A 25,319-nucleotide genomic window follows, 5' to 3' on the forward strand; every position below is an offset into this window, starting at 1 on the left:
GCAATATCTGCAATAAATGACTCAGGGACAGTCTCAAATTTAATAGGTAATGCCTGTGAATTTGTTTAGTGAAGCAATAAGAGCTGAGCTGATTCCAAACACCAGCACAAAGCATCCACTTTGTTTTACAATCCTTCCCAGATAACACGTCCAATGTGATGCCAATTATCTTCAATGATTTCTGCAGAGTAAAGGCTAGTCATCATGAGTAATCATTTTTTCTCCATCATCTAACGAGCTGTTGGAGAAGGCAAACTAGTCCGGTCTGATGCTCTGCTTACCTTTGCTGCTCTCTGCCTGTTTGTCGTTGACATGTGCAAGTGGGGAGGATTTTGTCTCTTTCTGTGAAAGTAGGAGATAATTTCAGTCACTTCTACTGGAAAGTTGAGCACTGGTTTCTTGTTTTAGTTAAAACTCAAGAACACATGTACCTTGTCACCTCCATCTGTCTTGCGTGTTCTCTTCATGATCTCCTCCAGACGCTGAAAAAGTAAAAAAGGAACAAAGCAGCAAGAAAAATGTCACATAGAATAAAATGACATAACACAATCTATACTAAAACACAAATAGAAATGCAGCATGCAGTTTTTTAATATTAAATTCTATCCATTCGTTTTTTAACATAGAATATTAGTATTTGCTTCAACACAAGGTATCTCAACAACAAAATGAATGTCATGAAACAACCAAAGATGCACCATATTAAAAATAATAATGCAGATCGAGAGAGCAGCAATCAGAAATCAGTTATTTGTCACAACGGTGACACGCACAGCGAATGAGGTTGTCCATGCACGTTCATCCCACTGTTCCTGAAGGGCTTGACAAAGTAGGTGCACAATTTGGGGAACGGGATCATGCTATCAGATACGTTCATCCAAAGCATTGTGTGGCAGATTGTCGGTCGTATCATGAGGTCTGTAACAATGTCTTACATGACAAAAGGTGGAGATGTGAAGTGCACAGCTATGGCCCTAACTGATATGCTAAGATCCAGCTTGCTAACTAACCTGCTCTTGCGTTTCTCTTGATTTACCATTTGAATACAGATATCATTTTAAGGTGGCCTTTTATATTCTGGTCAAATGACTGTCTGTCTACTGGTCATGCTATCTGATCACTGTCCTTTAAAGCCACAACTGACTAGGGAGTAGATGAACTAAATAGTCAAGGATTTCTCAACATTTGAAAAGCTCAAAAACGACACATGGGTACTTAATCTTTTTTCCCGGTAAGAAAAGGAAGACCATGTGCTTGTTGCATTTATATTTTTGTACAGCTTTCAAATACTCTATTCATTTTGTATTATAACAGTGGAGAGCAATATATTAAAGGATCAGGGCATTTGTGTCCCTTAAATTAAGATATAAATGGTTTAGTTCAGTGCCAGTCAAAAGCAGAAGGTATTATTACAAAATCCACAAAAAAAGTAGCTTTGTTTACTTTAATCAAAAAACAGGTCAGGTTTAGTCAGCTGGACTGGGCCCACACACCTTGAGACCGTTTTCTAGAACCTGAGGTTTCACTTCTGCTGTTCATTATTTCTCTTCACTAATGAAAGAATATTATTTTAAAAACACTGTTAGACTTCAAGTAACAGTGGCTCTTGTGTGTCCAGCTGGAGGGCTATGTGAAGAAGTGGCACTCATGTATTCAGCTGGAACAACAGTGTACGATGGTAGAACAGTGAACAGCAGGACAGAGGAAAAGAGGTAATGCTGTACTGTTCTATAATACATTTCACTCTGTGTGAATAATTGGTATGCACAGACGTTTGATACAAGATGCGACCTTCATCTGAGGACACGGTGAGCCTGGGACCACTAGGCTCCAGCAGCTGCCACTCATAAAAAGTGAGGCATTTTTAAGATCGAAGATTATTCATGGATGGCTGACACGGTCATGGCTTTGGCATCTAGTTTAGCTACAAAAAGTCTACCTCAGGACTAAAGATTTTTTGTTTGTTTAATAAGATGGCTTTCACCACCTGTGCATTGTTGAAGTGATAATAAGAGTGGGTAAGACGGTAACAGTGTGTCGTACAGTGCGACTGACTTTGGGGCAGAGGACATGCTGTTCTTGTGGGTTTATTCCTGTACTGAGCCCAGACTTTGACTGGCTGAGCGAGGTCTGGCATGTGTAGATAAGACCCTTTCACACATGGAGTGAAGATGAGGAGAGGGAAAGAACGGCTTAGCTAGCATACAGAGGCGTGAGTTTATGTGGGTGGCACACTTGAGTAGATGATCGCAGAGTGCACACACACATATCAGCTCGCATGTGCAAAGATCTGCTCAAATCCACACACAGATGACTGGCGCAGCTAGCTCGCCGTTATTAGTGTTTATATATAGCTACACGCTCGCACACATTCTAAACCCTATTAAACCTGGCATGCAGACAGCCAATCCAGGATAAGCCAAAAACATCATTAATCTTGGTTTGAGAGACTCAACTTTCAAGCCTGCTTTTGTCATGTCAAAAGGCAGACCACAGAGGGAATGTCTCTCAGAATATAATACCACCGCTGAGGGAGGAGAGCTTTACTAAACGGCCCACAGAATTGATTTTGTGTTACTCTGAGATGCATGCTGTGAGAGCACAACTGGAACATTTTCTCCTCTCAAATCAGTCACTGTCTCGAGGTATGAGGGCTATTTTCATCCCCAAAATGTCTCGTGCTTCTGCTTTCATAATTCATAAGTGTGCTTTTCTGTTCTGACATAGGTGACTTTAAAACCTGGCTCAAAGAACAATGATGGGAGGACAGATCCAACGCCCTACCTTTTTCCTCTCCAGCCTCTCCTGCTCCTCCTTCTGGAAGTGTTTCTCCTCTCCAAACGCTGCTTCTCCGCCTCTTCCCGGGCTCTAGCCTCAGCCTCTTCTTTCTGAAACACACACAGGCGAGAATCCAACCACAGTTTTAATGCTGGCAAAGGGGGAAAAAAATTCTGCCAAAATAACATGCTTTTACGTAACAAGGTGTGGTTGCTCCCTGCAATTATTGTTTACAACCACTAAGGGGACATTTTCTGTACCTTTGAGCCAAAAAGATCTATTTTCAACATTTACAGCCTTGTGAGGACCACTCAGAGTGAACACAACTATAAAGCCTATGCATAATTATAACAGGCCATGTTTAACCGCCAAAAATGCCACTTCTGTCAAAGACCACAAGAGGGTGGCAAGCATAGGGCTGATGCACACAGTTTGCATAAGATAAGGCAGCGCTACAGTTAATCATGTAACAGCTGTTTCCTAATGAACATTCACATTGTATGTTTCATTGTAAATCGTTTCTGCTTATCAAACTTCACTCTCTGCAAACATAGGATAAATCAGTACTCAGGCAGGGTATTATAACAGACATCTAAAAAGGGCAGCAGTCAATTGTTGCTACACAGACACACAATCTTGGATTAATATTTGTCTTTAATGAAAATAATCACTGACATTGAACAGAAAAAATACTGCGGTGGAATTTTATGACAAGCCTGATATCAAATAGGACTAGTATAAGGCTGCATATGTGTCCTTGACCTTAGTCAAAAGGCAATGTGACAGTCACACTGGTATTTTGATGTTTACGTGACTAACCAGACCTGCATGACACACTCTGCATTCACTTGATACCCATCTACAATCCAAGTTGGAGCTAAGAGTCAGAATACCTGTTTCTGCAGACGTAGGTTTCTCCTCCTGCTCAGCTTTGGCTCTCTCCTCAGCCTCCTTCTCCTCCTGCAGTCGCTGAGCTTTCATCCCTCCTCCGCTGTTCCTCGGCCATGGCTCGGGCCTCCTCCTCCGGCGTTGCCTTTCCTCTGCCTCCCTCGCTATCCGCTCCTCTCTGAGGATTCTAAAGAATTTGGGCACAAGGTTAGGATTAGAATTTTTGTTTCCACAAAATGATATGCCAACCGCTTTGAACATGGTAAACATGTTAAAATGGAAATTAGTCTACTGACAGGACATTTCCTGTTTTATTTATATTTCCTCTGCTGCGTTGACATTGAAATGTAAGCAAAACAAAACAATGTATGGAAATGGAAACAATTGGTACAATGAGCGCCAACAAGAGATCACATGAGCTTCCAGGCTGTCAATAGTGACTTGCTGTGGTCACAATTGGCTGCTGGCCTCTCAAATTTCTTTTGCTTACACATCCCGGCTGTGATAAATGAAGGCTCATTCAGGCTTGCATGTGCTGTGAGAATCAATGGAGCCTTCCTGATTAGTCTCTGTTTACATGCAAAGTAGCTAAATGTTCTCTGTGAGACTTATTTGCAGCTTTAAACCGCTACAACAGCATATTCTGCATGAGCCGCCTCACAGTGACATTTACAAATTTTCTTACATTTGTAGAAACTGTCAGCATTGGTCAAAATAATCACATTTTCTGGGGCGACATTGCAAACGCATTTCCTTCTAATTCCTCATGACCTGTACATTTTTTTTGACATGGCTGCCAGGAAAAAGAGGGTATTGTGTATGTTAAAAATAAAACATACTGTGGGAGTACAGACCATTTGGGAATTGCTGTCATTCACAGACACATTTAAAATTCTTTCTTCTCTTAGACAGTGAAAGAACTTGACAGTTCTTTGACTATGGAAGGGCTGACCCTTATGGGTCGCGAATTGAGACATGTTAAAAAGAAGCTGACCTCTCTTTCTCCTCCTGTTCACGACGTTCCTGCTCCTCTCTCTCCCTCTGCTCACGGCCTGCCGGCGTTTCTCGGCAAGGATGCGAGCAGCCTCCTCTGGGTCGTTGGTGCCTGCCATGGGCTTGGTGGAGGGAGAGGGTGCAGGTGACACAGCACGGACAGAAGGAGTAGAATGGACTGGCTCAGGGGAGGAAGAAGTGGCACTGGTTGTTTGAGGTGTGCCTGACGTGTGAGCTGTGGCAGCGCTTGAGGATACTACGATGGCAGGAACCACAGGGGAACCTAAAACAGTATTGTAAGAAGACAAATGCAAGCATTAGACAACTGTCAGTAAGATTATTTGTGCTCCTTATTAATTCTGAGGTCGTCCTGTCTTAGAGGGGTACTCGCTGATCAATACTGCTGGCATGCTCAACTACAGACTTCTCTCTTCGCTTGGATCGTCAAACATTTTGTCCCCAGCACAAATGGAATGTCTAAACAGCCATAGCTTTAGCTGAAGAACTCAGTAATTACATAATTAAGGCCTGATTAGTCCAGCCTCTTAGCGCTGTGTGAGCAGACATAGACCATGGAGCTGTGTGTGGCTCACTGAGTGCGCTCCCTTTGTTTTCACGGCTAATTACGCCTGATGTAATCATTGCCAACTGCGACTTGAAAGAAATACAGATTTTCCAGTAGCTCAGTCACTTTTTCCATTAGATGTATTATTCTGGCCAATCACAAGAAGGGAACTGAGGCAGAGGATAACTGTTTGGGAATGAAAGAAAATATAAACATACAGCCATGAAAGGAAGCGACCCAAAATCCAGATGTACTGTATCTTATCTGAAACGGTTTGTTAAAATGTAGTTGACAAATAATGACAAAATTGACAATTATCTTACAGAAAATATATATTGCAAAGACTGCTAGTTTTTCCAGAGCTTCAACTGCACCTCAATGACTGAAGTCGGCTCAGTTGTCATTGGGTGACATGAATGAATCTTTATGCTCATCATAATAAGAGTTAAGAAAGATTTTATCAATGTGGCAAAACAGTGGTTGTTTTACTGGAGAAAAGAACGACAATAACTGACTATGCACAAAAATAACGTACTATTTCAAATCCAGTGTAGTCTAAAAAAGGCCATTATCATCCCTCCTTTTGCTACTCACTTTTCTCTCCTCTGGGGTGGCAGGTCTACGAGGCTCCTTTACTCTCTCCAGCGGGACAGGGGAGGAGGTCCGGTGATCTATCCTGGCAGGGGTCCTGGCCCTTTTGGGACGGCCCTTAGGAGTCGACGGGCTTCCACGTGTTGATGGAGGCTTGGGGGAGGCAGCAGGGCTTGGAGAGGCTGTTCTGCCTTGGGTGTGGCTGGGGATGCAGGTCGTCTTGATAAGGACTGGGGCTGGAGCAAAGGAAAACACAGGAGAAAGAAATGTAAAACTGATGGGAAATTATGTCAGCAATGATTCTCTACTGTCTTCAACAATTCTCTAATGCTTTCAAACCAAGCTGACCACATTATATTCATTTAGATCTGGGGCTGAAATGTTAGCTTAAAATGGCACATGTCCTGAAGAAACCTGACTTCAGCAAACAGGTTCACAGCAGACAGAGCGCACTCAAATATGCATCATCCCTCTAAGTGCATCATCAGTTAGCATCCCAGCAACGCACAAGCAATTCAACACTTGGAGGGGAAACATCCATTATGCTGATTTTTTCTTCCCTTTAGCTCTTTGTTGCCTTTTTGTTGAGTCAAAGGAACTTTACGTTTTTCTTCTATTTCATCCTTTCTGTCATGGATGGCATTTATTCTGTGGCCTGAGGATTAGAGGGTAAATTCCTAGGCTTGCACTCAATGCATAGGCTCCAGCCATGCATGAAATATATCGTTGGTACCGTGCAGACATAAACACAAATGAATGGCTAACCAAGCCACTGACCCGAAACAAACTGCAGGTCAGGTGATGGCATAATACATAGTGTCCAAATGCAGATTATCACATCATTGTGTGTGTGTGTGTGTGTGTGTGTGTTGTGTGTGTGTGTGTGTATTTATAAAATTTGTTTAATCAAATTCATTTAATCTCGAATTAAACAGAAGAGAGATATTCAGAAAACTGCGGAAATTTTATGTCACTAATCCATCAAACTGAAAAGTTGCTACATAATTTTCTAAAGCTTTACGTGTTCGCTTTTTCTCCCAATAAAAGACCGAATTCAAATTAAGAGACAGATGTAAAACTGAATTGACTTTGAAGTTAAGAAAAAAAAAAAAGATAAACTGCATGCTTTACCTCGGATCAGGTCTGTGTCTCATGCTGGGTAGGGACTGTCTCTTCTTCAGCACCTTCTCTTTAGTGATGGCACTTTTTCCTTCTCATTCTCCCGTTCTTTGTCTTTCTTTTCTTTCTTGTTTTTGTCCATCTGATTGGATAAAGCGGGACAGAAATAACATTCAGTGTTACTGTAATATCATAGAGATTGCTGTTAATAAAAGTGATAGAAAAGAACAGAAAAAAGGAAATCTAGTCTGTGTTCACGTTTCCTTGTCCTGGCAATACTTTTTCAAGAACAATACAGTGATCTCACCATTACATTTTCACTCAGGGGTGAGGGGAATAATAAATCCACTTATAAAACCAGAATCAGCTGTTGTAGATTTCATGGTTTATTAGCTACACTCTTACAGAAGGGCTAACTTATTATGAAGCCCTTGATAGTACAACGTTCACATTCGATTCATCTTCTAACTTTCTGAAGACTGTCACTATACTTGGCAGTGACGGGTGAATAAATTAGATGCATGTAACAATAACAATGAGGCAGACGTACGGGTGTGGAGCTCCGTCGACGCTGCCGCTGGGTGATGTCTGGTGTGCTGGACGTCACTCTCCAGCGGTCAGAGCAGCGGTGGTGGGGCTGGTGGGCACACAGAGTGAGCGGACTGGCTGAGGCTGAACGTGGGCAGAGAAGAGAATCTAAAGAGGAAAGTAAAAAAATAATAATTAACCTTGACATCATTCACATCACTGTGATTTAATATATCTACTGTGACATAGATGTGAAACTAACATTTAGTGTTTTTTTCCAACTTACGACCATCTTTGCCATTGCTGAGAACACTGGCAGCACTGCGGCTCCGAGCGAGGAAAGACAGCGTCGGTGTCATCAGCCGGTCAACAATACTGCTCTCCCATGGACTCAGTGCAAGGCTACGGGCTGCAGGTAAGGAAAACAATTAATCAATGTGTCTTTGTCAGTTAGCATTACAGTTAAGCGTTAAATGGATGTCCTGAACCAGAGCTCTGTTGTCAGCTCAAAATTCATGGCAAATCTGCAGTATTCCAATAAATTGGGGTCTTTTTAGAGAGAGCTCTCTCTCTCTCTCTCTTTATCCAACACAGAAAATCTAAGATTTGTGGGAAATGAAGAGACAGTTTTCCAAGGTGGCCCATGTGTAGGATTACATCTACCAGCCATAAGGAACTGATAAAATACCCAAAGTCATACTAAGACGCTTCAGTGCCACCCAAGTAGTTTATGAGGTGGAGACAAACTATCCAGTAAATGTGTCCTCTATAACCTTGGGATCTATGTACACCACCCAAAGAGAGAGGAAATGCCTTTCTACACAGTGAGTTAGGTATTTATAACTACAGCCTTGAGCATACAAGCAGAGAAGAATAAGACTGGAGACTCATCAGTATGCATCTGGCAGATAACTGTCCTTTGCTGACTGTAAGGTGCAGGATAAGAAAGATGTTACACTGAATGTTCAGTGTGTAAATGTGTTGGAGGTAGAGAGGAGAGAGGGGAATGGGATAGTTACCCATCTATTTTTTCCAGCAGCAACGGGGAACAGTACCTGCTTCGGGGAGTTTTCAGAATACATTATCTCTTTAAAAACGCTGACTCACCCACTCACTCACTAACTTTACTTTTTTTGAAACTCAGAAGTTTCCCCTTTGCAGGAGTACACAGTGACCTGGTTAACTGCAGACCTATAAAAAGCTGCATTCTTAAGCATGAAGGAAGATTCTCGATTTAAAGACAAAGCTGATTCAAAGAAATAACTGTCATATATAAATCATACACCATTTCCAAATCACCATTTAGTAAAACATCCAAGACACCAAAACGATATCCCATAACCAGTCTGATGAAAATGAGCACAAAAGGACCATTTTGACAGTGCAAACACATCAGGAATGAAATGTCCACACAATGAGCCACGAAAGGATAGTAAAAAGACACTCCCATATAAAAATGAGCATGCGGGGCATGTCAAATAAAACACCAACCCAAAGTCTGGAGAGTAAAACAAAAAAAACTCAGTGGTTTTGGAAGATGGAAATGGATCAGCCGTCAACCATCAAGCACAGGAGAGGGACGGAAATCAGAAAAGGGAAGAAGTAACTGAAAAAATAGAGGACAATGATGGACGGGTTCGGAGGTGTTGGCGGTGGCAGAGTGATGGACACATTTAAACAGGAACGGGGCATTCCAGATGTTGCCTTACTTCTGCTGGGGGAGTTCCAGAGCGTGGCAGAGGACTTGGAGAGTCGCTTGTTTATAACAGAGTCCACTTGTTTGGGTAGGTTGACCGTTGAAACAGAGCATCTGCCTAAGAAGCCAAGAGAGCGCCATACAGATGTTCACACAGGTCACAAGACTGAGAGGAAATGGAGGAACTCTGTGGCGTCACGTGTTGTGCTGATATCCTCACGAACATACACCCTGTCTTGGTAAAGGCAGCTGCACTAACGCATCTCACAAAAGCCAGTTCCTGTGTGCTGACCGTACATAGAAATATATTTACATTAAATTACAGTACAACATCTGTTCACCTTAGCTAGCATTTAGGTATGTAGGCAGGCATTTCTAACATTCTGCGGCGTTTAGCAATGCAGATAGGTTTTGTTTTAATTGTCCAGGTTTTGACATAGATGAAAAACAATATTCTTTATTTATACAGCACTTTTAAAAAAAATGCATGTTACAAAGTGTTTTACAAGACAACAAAAACAAGAAATCTGTCTCTGAGATTTCTCCTTTTAGCGCAATACAACAGAAGTGAAAGAACACTTGGTTTTGCTTATTGCTGCTTACAAGATTGAATAATCACAGCACCTTTAATAATAGCTTATATTGGCACTATTTCCTCGGTCTAGAAGTGGTTCCAGTGAAAACTCTGCTAAAGTTACAACTACGGATTAACCAGAGTAACCTGGACCCCTTTCCAAGAAAACTTATGAAAAAGATGGTCACTTTTCAGTGTTTTCAGGTTCACTAAGATAAATGAGAGAACATATATATTTATGTTTTCTTTTCAAAATTCCATCTGAAACATTACAAGTACACCTAGGTCAACACCAATTCAGAAATTCAACAGAACATTTATGAACCACCCTGTCAAGCCACCACAAACCCAGTGAACAAGGAATGGACCATTAAAACAACCATAACAACCAAGCATGTAACTGGAAATTATATGCTCATTTCAAGGCTGATGATGTAAATTGGCACTTCAAAATGAGCAAAAACCTTGAGTCCTTAAGACCATCCATGTCTAGTACTTGCATCTGTTCAATTTCTGCATCCCTTTTTCATATCCCAATCAACCGAACACTCTCTTTCCCCCAATGGCATGATTCAGAGAACATCGTGGTAATGGAGATATGGTATTAAAGCAGACCAAGCATGAATGTTTCTGTTTAATTGTGCAAAGCCAGTAGGTGACGCAGTATGCTCCTCTGATAGAGGCCAAGACGGGCACTTCGAAACATTTCCTAAATAACACCCTGAGCTCTCAACCACTGCTGCCTGGTTACGCTTGTTTGCTCGTACGTTATGACAGACAGCAGGCTGGTGAGGGAGGAAGAAAGGGGAGATTGATTGGAGTGTCAATAATTCCCCTGGCATATGGCAGAGGCGATTACATGGCATAGGATGCACCTCAGGACACTCCATGGTTAGAGTTGCAACCCTATCAATCTGAACTGTTGAAACATAACTTCTACACCATTACCAAGCTTCTGCAGCCATTTCAGGCTCTGATCTAATTGGGTGTTGGGCAGTGGGGACATCTATCAATTCAAATTAGGCATTTAATAGACAATTTAATTTTGTTGCTAGTGGACAGAATTCTGCTTATTGCAACTGCTGCAATAAAAGCAGCAGAATACATTTTCACTTTGTGTAATCAATACAGTCTGGTCATGATGAGGGACTAATAGCCCTGCAGTAATGTTTTAGAGGCAAACAATCTGCACAGGCAGAGGTACAGCGAGTATCAGAGGAAATGGAGTGGTAAAGTCAAGAAGTGTGACTGATGCAGTGAAACACCAGGCAGAATTCCTGACGGCAAACCTGCCAGCATCATGTCGACCAAAATTATCTGCATCCATTTGGCTGTTGAGATATGATCAACTGAGATACCATCTCAGGTATTACTGCTTCAGTACTATCTAAATAGTTTAGTTGTTATATAGTTTTAGACATATTTAAAGCAAAAGTGTCAAAGATTTGCTAGTGCTTTTCACAGTTTATGCGATTGTGGATTATATTTTGGTTCTTAAATCCCATTGTTCTTAAAAAACTATAATAGATGTCTTTAACCTTTTGACATTTAAACTAAATGTTTGACTGCAGCACAATTGGTGATGTTTGATGTCAAAATAATCTTCAGACCATCAACTTCACAGGTGGTTAATAGCACTGAAACTCAAGCGTCAGAAACGGTGAATACAAACCTCAACAGACAGAATGGTCATATAAGTCAGTTATTCTTGGTAACACCTCAGGTATAACTTTTTAAAGATGTGTATCCAGGTAGGATCGCTCCACTCACCTTCTTTCTGGTTCGAGTTCTGGCTTAGTGCACCGGCCCATGACCATCTCTGCTGGCGGATTTCAGCCCACGTCTTCTTGGTTGACCTGTGGATTGCTGCCTCATAGCGTTCCTGGAGAGGAAGCAAGAACAGACATCTCTAAAATGTCTACTGCATTAAAGTTAATATGCAGGAGTGTTATAGGATACCATTCAACTGACAAGCCTGAATTCCAGCACCCTGTTTGGCTCAAGTGTCCCTGAGTAAAACCCTAAATCCCCCCATATGCAACTGACCCAGTTCTGGTTCCCACAAAGGAGGGCAGGGCATGACATTTATTAATGCTCTGAAAGAGAGAAAGGTACTAAAGCATCATTCTTTTTAAATGCACTACCAAAACATAGCCTGTATTTTCATCCATACATACTTTGTTCTTCTCAAGTTTCTGTTTCTGTCTCTCCTCCAGAGCTGCTCGTCGCTTTTCTGCCTTAATGCGCTGCTCCTCGAGCTTCCTGCGGCGTTCCTCCAGCTGCTGCTCCCTCAGCTGCCGTGCCTTCTCCTCCTTCTCCAGCCACTGGGTCTTTTTGGCAGCTAAAATCAGGCAGAATACAGTCAGGACAGTAATATTTTGCCAACTGAGCACTGGAAAAAGTAGTCCTGTCTCCATTCCCTCTATCAAAATGCTAAAGGTATACTTGTCCTCTTTGAGAGGTCTGTTCGTCTTGATTTAAGCTTGTGTTGTATCTGAATGCCACAATTTGTGATAGAATAACTTGATAGTTGGGAGGTTTATAAAAAAATCAAGTTGAAGCTTGAAATAAATATCACAGATGTCAAGCCACTATGATGTTTACTTCACATACAAAAAAATATTGCTCTTTCCTTCAATCCCCTTTTGAGGTTTGAAAAATAAATTCATTTACTTGACTTTTCCACAGAATACTGCATAATCCCAAGTCAGATGGACACCGTACTTCTGAGGTGACATTTCTATGTCGCACTAATCGCATCAAGCTTGCATATCAGCTTCAATACACCACACACTTTCATATGGAAATCGTCTCTTTGTCCCTGAGCTATTCAAAGAGGGCGTAAAGAAGCCTTTTGCAGCTGCCTCTCTGTGTACACAACACAACATATTTCTTTAAACTACAAAGTAAAACCTCCATGAAGAATCAGTCTCTGCAAGGAGGCAGAGCTTAGCTATCTAAAGGACTTGATGCAATAAAATCAACCGGTTGTGGATTTCAGATTACGGTGATGGATAATTGCAGAGATGCTGAGGGCTGGAGGGGTTAAAATTTATGGGGAGGCACAGTTTGGCTGCTCTCTGTGAATGGAACCAAAAGCTTAGTTATATGAAGGCACTGCTTGCCAGCACCTTGCAGCAAAGAAGTGAACTGCTGCAGTGCGTATCTCAGCTCATTGGGGCTTGATGGCCTCGATTTCAGAGATGCCTCAGCTCTACCTCTCAGCTTTAGGGGATGGTGCTCTAATAAAATGCGGTAGAAACAGCTTCATAATTCACCTACTGAACTGCAATGAGAACAGAGGGGAGAGTAGAAAATCGCACCAACCTACTACAAATACAGGGCTCGCTCAGATCATTTACAGTTTTCCATATACATTTCCTTCATTCTCATAAAAGGAATGGCTAAGTCATATATTTACTGTAACAAAACTGTGCCCACTCTTTCCAAGTAAATTAAATCTGTCACAGTGTGTGACACTTGCTGAGTGAATCTTTGAATTTGACTCATTCAGCATCAGCATGGTTTCCCAGAACATACGTGCTGTTTGCAAGAGGAAATGATGTAAACATTGGCTGAGGTTTCCATAGTTACATTGTACTAGAAGTTAGTTTAATGGCTTTCAGCTTATGAAGTAGACATTTCTTAGAGTCCCATCTATAATCACTCCTATATTTCAGAGCTGCAAATGATGTCCAAATCTGAACACAGCAGACACTGCTTGAAAATGCATTCCTCAACTCTCTCCTGACAGTGATGAGTGCTGACAAATAACATCCAGACCTCCAACAGTAAGGTCATTAAATAGACATTACCAAAGGGCTGTTCTAACCCTGGTACATGAAGTATTTATACCTTCCCACCAAAGATAGACAAGGCAGCAGAGTAGCTTCTGTGTGTTCCAGATGTAACTGAAACAAAACAGATCTAAGAAGTGAGACGATAGAAATTTTCTACTTGTTCCTCTGCTACTAGAAAAAATACTACTGGTGATGTAGTATGGCCAAGATCTCTCTTAAGCTGATACTGTAAATACAAGCGCTGGAAAGATCCTATCTTTTATCCCAGTCTGACTGAGAGCACTAGATTAGACTCATACCATCTGGCCTGCCCCGGTGATCGCCCAATTAGACTGATCCACAGCATGAAGTGTGTCACACTCATCTTACTGCCTTTGAACACAGAGTTGGATTAGACACGAGGGCTCAAAGAACGAGAACAATCACAACTGGTTAAGAGGGAACCAGTGTCACGTGAGGATGTACCTCAGATTTGGAAATTAATTGAGCTGTTTTTCCCCAGAAATGTTCAATGTTTAGAGAGTATCAAAAATCTCGGCAAGCTAGAGAAATACATACATCATCTCTGCATCTAAAAAAAACACTAATTTATATACTTTCCCATTGAAGAAAGTTTTTGAGCCGATTGCTTGTCTGTTTGGCAACATGAACTTGATGTAATTTCACAGCCAAGATAAATCTGGCTTCAAGCATCTCAAAAGCCTTCAATTTCTCCAGTAAGATGGTAATCACAGTGGTTTTGCGGTTTGCGGCTCAAACATGCTATCTTTAAATACAAAATGCAAACAGTTTTGTGGTGCCTGCAACTGGAACATGTGGATGAGTAGAGTTCAAATTCGGGTCAAGTGCATCTTTTTGTATTGAAGCTTTGAACCACTATAACCCATTAATCAACATAACATTCACACATAAATGAGAGTTAAGTGATCGGTCTGTGGCTACATGATTTTTGTGAAAGATGTACTGATGATGCTCAGAGTGTAAAAAGGCTACAATTAGTTGAATTTGCCATGGTAAAAAAAAAAAAAACGAAAACATATTCATGTTTAAAAAAGAAAGACACCATGGGGAAAAAATTAATGAAACAGCTGTAGGGCTGGGCAATATGACCAAAACTCAATAATCTAACTCTTAAATATACAGTATTTACATTGATAATATCCAAAAAGCTTACATTTTAGATATGCATTTAATGATGGATTATCACGCATTACGTTTCCATCCTTCTTTGTTCTAAAGGAAGAAAAGCATGAGAGAAAAATAACGATTAAAACGTTTCACCAAATTTCAGTATTGAGTTATTTTTGGTGTATTGCCCAGCTCTAGTTAGAACTACATTATTAGGCAGAGACACTGAAATAAAACTGAATGATTCAGAAGGGTCTTCATCACCACTGTCACCACCACCACATTAACATAGGTGAGTGGCTTACCTTGTAACTTGTTGAGCTCTTCTGCAGGAGGAAAGGGTGAGAGAAAAGATAAAGGCAACTGTCAATCATGCAAAGCAGTGCACGACCAGTGTGTAGCTGGGTGATAATGTGACAGCCGTGTGTGAAGCAAAAAATAAAGCATTAGAAATGCAATATCAATTGGCACACTGAATAGGGGTGTGTCATTTGATCAAAATGCATCAGTATAAATTGGGATAAATTGTAGCAGATGCCTTGTCTGCGTTCATGACTCAGTGCTATTGCATGAACTAAACTTTAAGCCATCAGTAATGCTCATCACCATCAATTTTTGTCACTAGTTTGGCTTTTTTTCAATTTGATGAATATCTGTGTTTAAAAAAAATTGTACAGCAGTTCATTCCAGTCCATGGATGAGCTAAAGCAATGACCAAAAAAATAGAATAAGCAAATGTTTTGACAGTGCTCAAAACTGTTTCAGCATGCATGCAGAAAGTGAACGCTCACTTGTCTCTGGAAAAATGCTTCCTGGGCTTTTGATGATTCTGATCAGCTTTCAGCAGAAGCCCAAACTCCCTCTTTTATCCTTTCCAAGTGTTTGTGTGTTATGTCCATGCCATCTGCAGCCTAGCGCCAACCCAGTAGCAAGAGTGCGGCTAACAACAAAAACAACCTCTTCCACCCCAACACCAGGGGGAGCTCTCTTCCTGTGTAAAGGGCTTGTCCTCCCACCCATTGTTTCCACTTACCGAGGTATTTGGCCTTCTCCTCCCGGCGCTCTTTTGCAAGTTTTTGCCTTTCTTCTGACTTCATGACATCTGGGATGAGAATGAGGGCACGAGAGGTAAAAGAAAAAGAGAGAGAGGGCATGTTGTTAAAGGTGTAAACTTGTATCCTGTTCAATCCATATTAGCTTTGAGGCAAACAGCATTTACTGAAAATGGAAACCTATAAAACAATTAAGAAAAGCTTTTGCGAATTTGCATCTGTTGTAAAATCAAGACACTGAGTATTTCAATATCTGCGATTTTTGAGATCTATTATGTAGGTTCACATAAATACACCATTATGAATAATAAAAAGCTCTTGCTAAAAAATTAGTTAAAGCTGGTCAAGCAGACCTGAGGCGCCATAATATCTTGAGGGAAACTTGCATTATGTAGATAATCCATAATCTAATCAATTTCTACAATACTACGTTTGTACTATGGAATGAAAGAATATAGTATATGTCTTACTATTATTCAGTAGTTCTAAATTAGCAGTTCCATTTTCAGCCTCCCTCAGCTCAGAATTGTCTTGAGGCAACAGTGATGCACATGCCCTCTGATAAACAAATATATGAGTAAATGTTTTTGTCCCCTGCTACCAAGTCATCATGGCAAACTTGTTTAAACTTTAAATGTCCCCACAAGGAAATGCATACCACAAGACAATGACAGGAAACTGGCAACGTCCACATTTCAACACTGAACCGAGGGCTGAAGCTAGCGTGTTCTTCATTTTCTTAGTTGAAGAAAAACCTGAAGAACAAATGTTTGAAGAAGACTCTGCAGGGAAGCCGATCTCCTCACATTAAAAGCTGCAGCACGTGGCAGGCACACTAAATCTTCTATGCCATCTGGATGTGGGTGTATGTTTGACTCTGATATGGTATGACTAGAGAGGAAAACCTACATATACTGTATCCCTTCTCTCTTTGACGTCTGTGATGTATCCTCACACTTAACATTCCTTCCAAACACCTCAGAGGAAATACTTAGTTAAAGAAAGAAGAGGGGAAAGAGCTGTGCATGTCAACAGACTGTCATGCCATTTCAAGAACTGAACCTGCCTTCTTTCATTATAGGTGGTGTCACTTCCTGGGAAAAACTTGCAATTCCACTGAGTCGGAAGCACACTTTGCCTTTGTTTCAGCTCTCGTCGTAAAATATCTTTTGCATATGATGGAGGATATACAGTTGTTCAGTTCATCAGAGAGTGGGAGCAATTTATTGGCAACATGCATTCAATTAATCGTTTTAGTCACTGTGTTTATAATAATGTTTTTGTTCTTTGGACTGTTTAACAATACATTTGAAGACATCATTTTGGTGTCTGGTAACTTTCTGATGGGCAGGTTTTGCTTTTTTTAATGAAATTGTGACTAAAATTAAGCAGATACATCGAGATTAGTCGATATTTAACCAAACTGAGCAACAGTGAAAATTATGGAAAGTTTATTGCAGCCCGATGTATAACACAAAAATTACTACAGAAAAAGAATGTATGCTTCATCAGCAAGTAATAGCTTATTTCAACGTGAAGTATGTCAATTGGGTAATCAGAATTTTTGACTGTGTGCAGTATTTTATTTCCTTTTCAGAAATCATGGACTGTTTTTCATATTTAATTGGATATATATTATATTTTAGCATTCCACAATAAATAGGTTTACTTGATATCGATACTGATCAATATAGCTGTCATGTGGAATGACATACAGTATATACAGTACACTTTCAGAGGTAACCACATCAAATAACAGCCCCCACTAGGAAACCCCGATACAGACTGCAGTCTTGATCTTTCTTGAGCCTCTACACTACATCATCCCCCTCAATCTTCACAGACCAGATGTTCAAAATCAACCACAAAGAAACTCATCCTTCAGCAGCATCTAATAGGGGGAGGCGTGATCATAAACACAACAATCTGCCATGCTGCCTCCCATAAGAACAACTCCTGACCCACTTTGATATTTATAGGATGATGGAAAAGCCATGTGCACGGTCTTGGTCGGTGTGATGTGCTGCTGTTTGCAACTCACCACTGTGTTAATCACAACATCACATGCACAAAGCGTCAGTGACAAAAGCAGACTTGCCTAGAAAACACTGGTAAGGTGCAGTGTCTGCCCTCTAGACTGTGCACACATGCTCTTTACAAAATGTCACCTCTGTTATTAGTTAGCTTCTAAATTAGGGTACAAAAGAAGCAGTGTTGGGTATACTGTGAAGAGTGATGTAGGAAATTCCAGTAGGGACACTTGTGAGACCGAAAGGAATTCCACTGTGTTAACAATTTGGTATCAGTCCTGTAACTATTTATATTCAAATGGAGCTCAGCATGGCAGCAGAAGAATTTCTCACACCACCTACACAAAATGGTTTTCTTGGACAAAAGAAAATCAGTACAGTCATGGGAAAAGTTAGAAATAAGACAAAAAATAAATAAGCAAACTATAAGCAGCAGCTCCCAATTTAACAACAACCCTCACATTTCATTTCACTAATTGTCGGGCCATAGAGGGCTGTTCATGTTTAATGTATCCCTCTGATTGGTGCCAGTCCAATAAGTAATGAGCCTTGAAAAAAACAGCACAAAAGCAACTCGAAGGAAAAACAGGAAAGGGTCAGGCAATGAGTCAACTACATTTCTGTAAAATAGTTTAGAAAATAAAATAGTTAAGTCTTGATAAACTGATGTGGCAAAAGCAATGTGGAGGTATTCAACCTGGCAGTATTGTTAGAGTTTCGGGAGCAGTTTGGAAATGGTTTATCCTTGTCACCTCACGCCAAGGGAATAAAGACCATGACCACAGTGAATGGATTATTGGATAAAGAATAAAGAGGAGAGAGAAAAGAGGCTTACACTCTTAAAAACTCTCAAACATGCTCCTTAGAGTTTGCATGTGCTGTTCACCAGTGAGTTTAAGAAGTTCAAGTGGCGGTATTGTAGAAGCAGCTATGGTCAAACAAAATGCCTTCTTGGTATCACTTAGAGAAATTGGATTGTTATTCAGGTTGTCTCTGCCGATCTGTAATGAGGGACTAGTACATGGCTGTAATCGTTATCAGTCATCGACTTGGGAACAAAAGCCTTTTTTTCCATATTTACAGAGATATTTTAACCAACCTAGTTCTTCTAATGTGAAGCTGCAATACTCTCATATCTTCTGCTGCTTGTTCCAACACATAAGCACAAACTGCAGCCATAATATTGGATTTTGTTTCACGTCTGAAAGCATGCGGTCACTATTACTCCAATACTGCCTCGAGAGAGCTGACCTAACTGGAACAGAGTGCAGATGTAATTGCACCATTATCAGAGTACGGCCTCAAGTCAGGCCAAATTCAGCTTCCATTATAAGTTCTAACTTATGCAAGTGAACTCTATCCAAGCAACATGGATACTTTGGATGGAAAACTTTGGTTTTTATTTACCTCTTTTTGACCTGGGGGATGCCGGTGACCCAGGCGATCGAGGGATGACGTCTGATTTTGTGGGGGTTGTCAGTCGTCGGTCTAAATCTTTCTTTACTGGAGACTCCATCCTCTGAGTGTTGTCGGTCTTCAAGGGGCTGCTTTCCCCTTCTGGGTCGGGCCTCGTAGCGTTTGTGTTGAGAACTGAGCAAGGATCTGGTCAAAGAGAAAGACACAAAACAAAAAGCGCGTGAATGAAGAGGTGAACAGCAAGACAGGTACAAAACTCAACCAGTTTATCTTCATTCCTTTGACTGCTGAGCCTATGAAGTAGTTTGGTGTTGGTGACGTAAACTTCCTCAAGACAAAGGTGGAGTCGGTGACTGCAAGCAGAAGACTGTCTCCTTTCAGAAACTGTTCATTTTATGGACTCAAATTTTAGCACCGTAACAAAGCAATGAAACAGAACACCACAGAAGAAACCATCTTAAATCCTATTTTTCTTTACAATGTTTCTTTCAACTGTTGAGCAACATTATCTGCTGCAGAGATTACACCATTTGCTCAGAAGCACAAGACAAAAGGTACACAGCCTCCATTCTGCAACTAATACCATTTCTACAGTGTGCTACTGATTTATCGACAGACTGGTCCGAGCAAAAGGCCCAAATCCCTGGCAGAAATAAAACACAGTAATTGCTTTTTGGCATCCTGACGGTTCTATTGAGGTGAAATGAACTGCTTAGAAAAACAGAATCAGAGTGTTTGCCTATGCTGAAGTAGTTAAATTTCTTTTTGATTAAAAAGGACTCAGTAGCCAGCTGAACTCAGCAATCATCTGTACTTTCTGAGATTTTTTTTGATAAAAGAAGAGCTGGGCTAGTCTGTTGGGACACCGGCTTCGCTCACAGCACCGTGACTCACATTTGGCAGGCTGCTTAACTTGAATCTCCTACTCAAACATTAGTTTGCTCAGGCTTTGACAGCCAAACAAAGACCCTCATGGGAGCGACACTTGGCTTTGTCCACTCAGCACAGTATCCCCGCGCTCCCCGTGGAACCATGTTGGGGCACAGTTTCTTCTGCATAGTCTCTGAAGGTAAACACTAGGGCAACATGCTGTAAATTATTTAGATCTTGGCTAAAAACAACACAGACAGTAGGGGGCTGTCACACTGAGACAGTAAGTGCACTGAAGATTTACTATACAAATGCTGTGCTATTCAACAGTTTGCAAAGAAAAGCACCAGTGTATAGCAAGGCCAATTCTGTGCAAATTGAAAGAGAACTTATTATAGGTCTCTATGAAGTGTACAACTGTACAGTGTGCTTGTACCAGCTGTATTTTTTTTTTTGTTAAACAAATGCCCCTGTGAGCAGAACTGCAATTACTTTTAAACCTAGGGAGTATAAAGCTGGACAAAGGTCTGTATGGCCAGCCAAATAAACATGTCAACATCTCAATACTGCAACTACAGATGCTAAAAAGCATTCAGCAAGATATCAGGCACATGGAAAGGCTATGTCATCAGTCTGGGAAATGGAGTCTGCTGCTGATGACCCTGAGTTGAACAAAGCCTGATGGGCAGCAAGAGTCTATGAAAGAGTTCAGCTGGCAGACAAGACGTTATGTTTCCATTGTCAAAGCCTGCCACTATTAAATAAGCATTCCTCGGGCAGCAATGTGCTGTGACAGAGAGGGGCCATTGTTGTGGCCTCTGCATGGCAACGGGACAGCAGCCAAAACACTGCAATGACAGTGAGAAGGGAAAGGAAGCAAGGGGGGATGGTGGTGAAATGAACTGAAAGTAGAAGATGAACACTAGAATCTATTCACTGAACAATTGTACCAAAATGCAGCTCACTGTGAAAAAGGCTGAGAGCAGGAGCCAACTGTATATTTGGAAAATAAATTATAATAGTCTATGACAGCAAAAAACAAATAAAAAAAAAACAATGAAAAATAAGAATATGGCACCTGGGGTTTGTGACTAATTTCACTTTAACCTGACTACATCCTGGAAAACAGGCTGCTCTTCTCTTCATCTCCTCCTTTTATCGAAGGCATTTTTAAGCATATTAAGTCAGTAAAGTTACCAAGAAGTTTTCATGTGATTTAATAATCAACCAAATCCCGGCAGCATTTCTGTAGATAAACGATACTATACAGAACCTCAGGTGTCACACACTTCTCAGGTAATGAATCATATAACCCTCGTATTGGAATTCATCATCCAACACCATTTTCTTAGGGATCCCTGAGGGCAGATATGAGATCTAGGGTACCAAAGATGGTAGAAGCGAGTGCAGCTCTGACAGATTGGTATTGTGTTGCCTCATATTTTGTGAACACTTTCCCATACTCCTGGGAACTGGAGCCACAAAGAATTGACTGGCTGACAGGACTGTGTGTGACTGGTCAGGGAATTACAGTGATCTATATTGTCAATGGTGAAGAGAATGAGAGCGTAGCATGCTCTGGTATGTAGGTAGCACCGACAATGAATACCAATGAAACCTGAAGCTCTCTGGAGGAAAATGGGATGGGAGCTAAGGGAGAGGACTGCTGCTGCGTGGCAGGGGACTGAAACAAGGGCTGATTGAAGTAGCGCTCTGACTGCTTGGCTACCAAATAACTGGGAGATGACTGAGAAAATATGTGAATAAAAGTTTCAGAATGTAAGATGAAGTTCAAACTATAACTGCAAGTCATAATTTATTTCCTTATCAGTTATTCAGCATATTATATTTACTTGTTTAATCAGTTATGGAATACAAACTGTAACAACAATATATCCCAACAGACTGCAACAATAATTGGTGCATCATTTTAATCAAGTAATCAATAAGTCAACTGATCTTTTCACAGCCACCAGCAATTGCAGTTCACCTGAGTTGTGACCAGTAATAGTGCCATGGAGTGACACACATTCCTGCTACTGAGAGTACACTATTCAACAGGTCAACAAACAATGCACAGTTATCTTCTTGTAGATTTATATCTTCTTTTTTTTTTTTTTCCAAAATCACATTGCAAATGTCCTCTGAGGAGCAAAAAACATTAAAAACAAAGTGACACTTCAAGGACACACACAACGGATTGTGGACAGGAAGTCTGAAAGCCACCATAACTTTGTTTACAAGAAATCTGCACAGGCCACCTTTGACATGAAACTAGCAAATAAGTCTGCTAAGTTGTTGCTTAATCTATCTAATTTAAGGACTTTGCCTGTCCCTGGGTGAAGCAGGAATACGTGCAAGTGCATTTGGAAAACTGTCCACACGTTGACCCCTTATAGCAAACAAGACTTGGACACAGTCATGCAGTGCTCTGAGGATAACGCTTAAGTAATATCTGCACAGAGATGTAGTGAATGAAACAACAAAATCTTTGCCTATTGGTGTATCCCTGTGTGAAGTCATTGCAAAAACAGAAATATTAGCATAAATCCATCATATTTAAACATCAACAAAGGGAGTACATCACAGGAGGCTGCTTCTATCACCTCAGCAACTACCTTCAGGCCATATTTACACTCCAGCTTCCCGGAGGAAATGCACCCAGGAGAGGACTACAGCCAAAAGCCATTAGACCACCCACTTGTGACATCATTTACATTATTCATAGTCAGAAATCAATGCACATCAACCTCCTCTGAGATGCTCAAGTCTCCATCCAGCCTGAACATGGAAAAACACTTTGGTGGATCTTATTATTGGAAGACCAGGGAGAAAAATGCACAGGACAAACATTGGGCCAGTATTTCACAAGCCTGAAAAATATCACACAGTCCGAAGGTTTAGTGTGCATCACCAGATTCTCTGCACAGGTCCTGAAAAGCTAAGGTCACAGTTATTTTTTACTGGGGTCCTACAGGTTTATTTCTATTTCAATGCAAGATTGTTGTCTTTGTTTTCTCTTTGTTTGCTGTTGCTTGTTGTATGCTAATGAAAAAATATATTAGATTTAGGTGTGCGTGTAATTAACTTACTATTTTATATCTCTAACCATTAACTTTGGCTTATTAAGGCAGTGAATATTAAATATTAGAGCAACTTTACAATTAGAATTTTATGTGCTTCAAGTTTTAAATAGAGGATCTGATAATCCAAACCTTCTTCTTAGCATCATCACTTACTAATCTTATAGTAGAAAACATATCATTGCTTATAACAACCAAAAGCTGTGACATCTGGGCATGTTTGCTGTGTTTGCTCTCTTCCTGCATATCGAATGGGTATTTGACTACCAAGAGACCCTACAAAGTAGGTCAGAGGAGGTTCAGGAATCTGTGGCACGCTGTGTGTGATCACTGGTTGAACATCACACCGTCACCCTCCACCACAGCTCAGTTGGCCCCATCAGGTTTCCCAGTGGGGCCTCTCCAGCTGCAGGTGTCAAACAAAGCCTGAAGCACGCAATCAAACCCATTTGCATGCAAAAGTGATACAATGGAATAAGATATCTGTAGAAGTCAGCAGAAATGCTAAAGGAACCCCTGCGGGAGTGGGTCTGCACACGCATGCATGAGCACAGTGTGGGAGCAGAACGGCAGGTTGAGGATCAGCAGGCAGTTAGCACACACTCTGTGACATTTCTCTGTTAGGGACAAGCCAGTTTGGACAAGATATGGAACTTTAAATGTTGATTTGTACAAATGTAGCACCCTTCCTGCTCAGCTCATTGCACATTCACTTCTGGAGTATAATTACAACAGAATTTTGTACTTTGTGGCTGGGCTGATGACATTGCGGGTAAGGGGCCAAGTTAAAACTGGGACAGCTGGTAATACTGCTACACAAAATGTGATTTAGCAGAAATCCAATTTCACAGCATATTACTTTGTTAGAGCAGGTTTATAAATACCCACAGTGCAGAGCCTGTTTCTTCATATAGTGCCCCAGTGCTGCTTAATAGACTGAGATAATCCAAAACCACAAGGCACAAAAACTCCTCCAGTTTAATTATTTCAGTAACAACAGAGTATGAATATTTTTGTGCAAACAATAAAAACATGATAATAAGAGCAGAGGTGAGACAGGCTATGTCCTTGGAACCAGCACGTGGCATTAATGAGAGCCATTTTATTTCAGCATAAGTATGTAGGCTTGAAGATCTGACAAGTGAGCACAACTTTAAGACAACACACGACATAGCTTTTTTTCAACCTATCAATCAACCACACACAAGGAGTGTGAACCAGGGAGACAAAAGCTCTGTTGCAAAGCAAAACACATGACTCACTGTATGACAGAATCAGTAAACTATGACAGCACATTCTTAGGACGGTGTTTGGTCATTTGCAGCTCAGGGAGGGATTCTTTCAGCTGAGAGGAGCTGTAAAATGTACAAATGTGAAACTGACGGAAAAACAAGCTGACATTTCCCAGAGTGGACCGAACATAATGAGGTAGTGCAAAACTTTAAAAATGACTGTTTACTTCTGGTGATCAGCATTAAAGAAAATAATCTGCTATTGCTGTTGCTTCCAGAACATCCAGAGCTCTGCACATCTTGCAAAGATACACAGGCACACAGAGTAAAAATATAGGGCAAGACATGGAATATTTATGAAGTCGAGAGCTTCACTCCCATGCACAATCCTATTCTGCCAAACAGATAAGAAAAGGAGTGACTGCACGGTCAGATCACTAGCGAATTAACTAAATGCTTGTACTGTAAGTTGCAACATGTAAATACTCCTAATCTTACAAAAAATACTTTGTAAAAAGGGAAATGCAGCACATTCACAGGGCAATTGTAAATGAGGTCAAGAAGAGGTAAAGAAACTGTACCAAGTCTCAGGGTGTAAAAGCAAAAGACTGGAAAGAGAAAAGGGCGGCAACAAAAAAAAAAACAAAAGAAAAGAAAAGAAGAACTCAGGGAAACCCACAGAGAACGGATCTGCATCTCATTTGGGATGGACCAGGGGAACTAATGAACTACCTCATTGCTCATCGCCCCTTCACCCTGTTGTGTCCCTCCAGCACAGAATAGGGTGACGTAAGGGGGCAACGGGGCCCAGACACACAGGAAGCGCAGTGTAAACAACAAGCACTGACTCCATGCAAAGACTAGGCCCTGTGCATGTGTGTTTAGAGACCAAAGTTTGTAGCGGCTGTAATAACAACAGAAAACTCCCATTTTATACGAGAACCGAGGAAAATGCAATTAACCAGTGAAAGTCACT

The 25,319-nt window shown here is 40.9% G+C and overlaps 1 protein-coding gene across 1 annotated transcript in view; it reads right to left on the reverse strand.

The window, feature by feature from the left end:
- The window catches only part of map7d1a (MAP7 domain containing 1a), a 39,748-nt gene that overhangs the window by 6,169 nt on the left and 8,260 nt on the right, over positions 1–25,319 (reverse strand). Inside the window, 21 exon segments of the mRNA XM_051957285.1 lie at positions 282–342; positions 432–482; positions 2,785–2,834; positions 2,837–2,888; positions 3,672–3,692; positions 3,694–3,753; positions 3,755–3,804; positions 3,807–3,853; positions 4,661–4,718; positions 4,721–4,984; positions 5,815–6,056; positions 6,947–7,019; positions 7,022–7,076; positions 7,485–7,630; positions 7,749–7,871; positions 9,172–9,276; positions 11,503–11,614; positions 11,910–12,073; positions 14,966–14,986; positions 15,694–15,762; positions 19,150–19,344. Of these exon segments, the coding sequence (XP_051813245.1) occupies positions 282–342; positions 432–482; positions 2,785–2,834; positions 2,837–2,888; positions 3,672–3,692; positions 3,694–3,753; positions 3,755–3,804; positions 3,807–3,853; positions 4,661–4,718; positions 4,721–4,984; positions 5,815–6,056; positions 6,947–7,019; positions 7,022–7,076; positions 7,485–7,630; positions 7,749–7,871; positions 9,172–9,276; positions 11,503–11,614; positions 11,910–12,073; positions 14,966–14,986; positions 15,694–15,762; positions 19,150–19,344 (2,019 nt within the window).

This window comes from Acanthochromis polyacanthus, chromosome 12 (assembly GCF_021347895.1).
Source record: "Acanthochromis polyacanthus isolate Apoly-LR-REF ecotype Palm Island chromosome 12, KAUST_Apoly_ChrSc, whole genome shotgun sequence".
NCBI classification, from domain to species: Eukaryota; Metazoa; Chordata; class Actinopteri; family Pomacentridae; genus Acanthochromis; species Acanthochromis polyacanthus.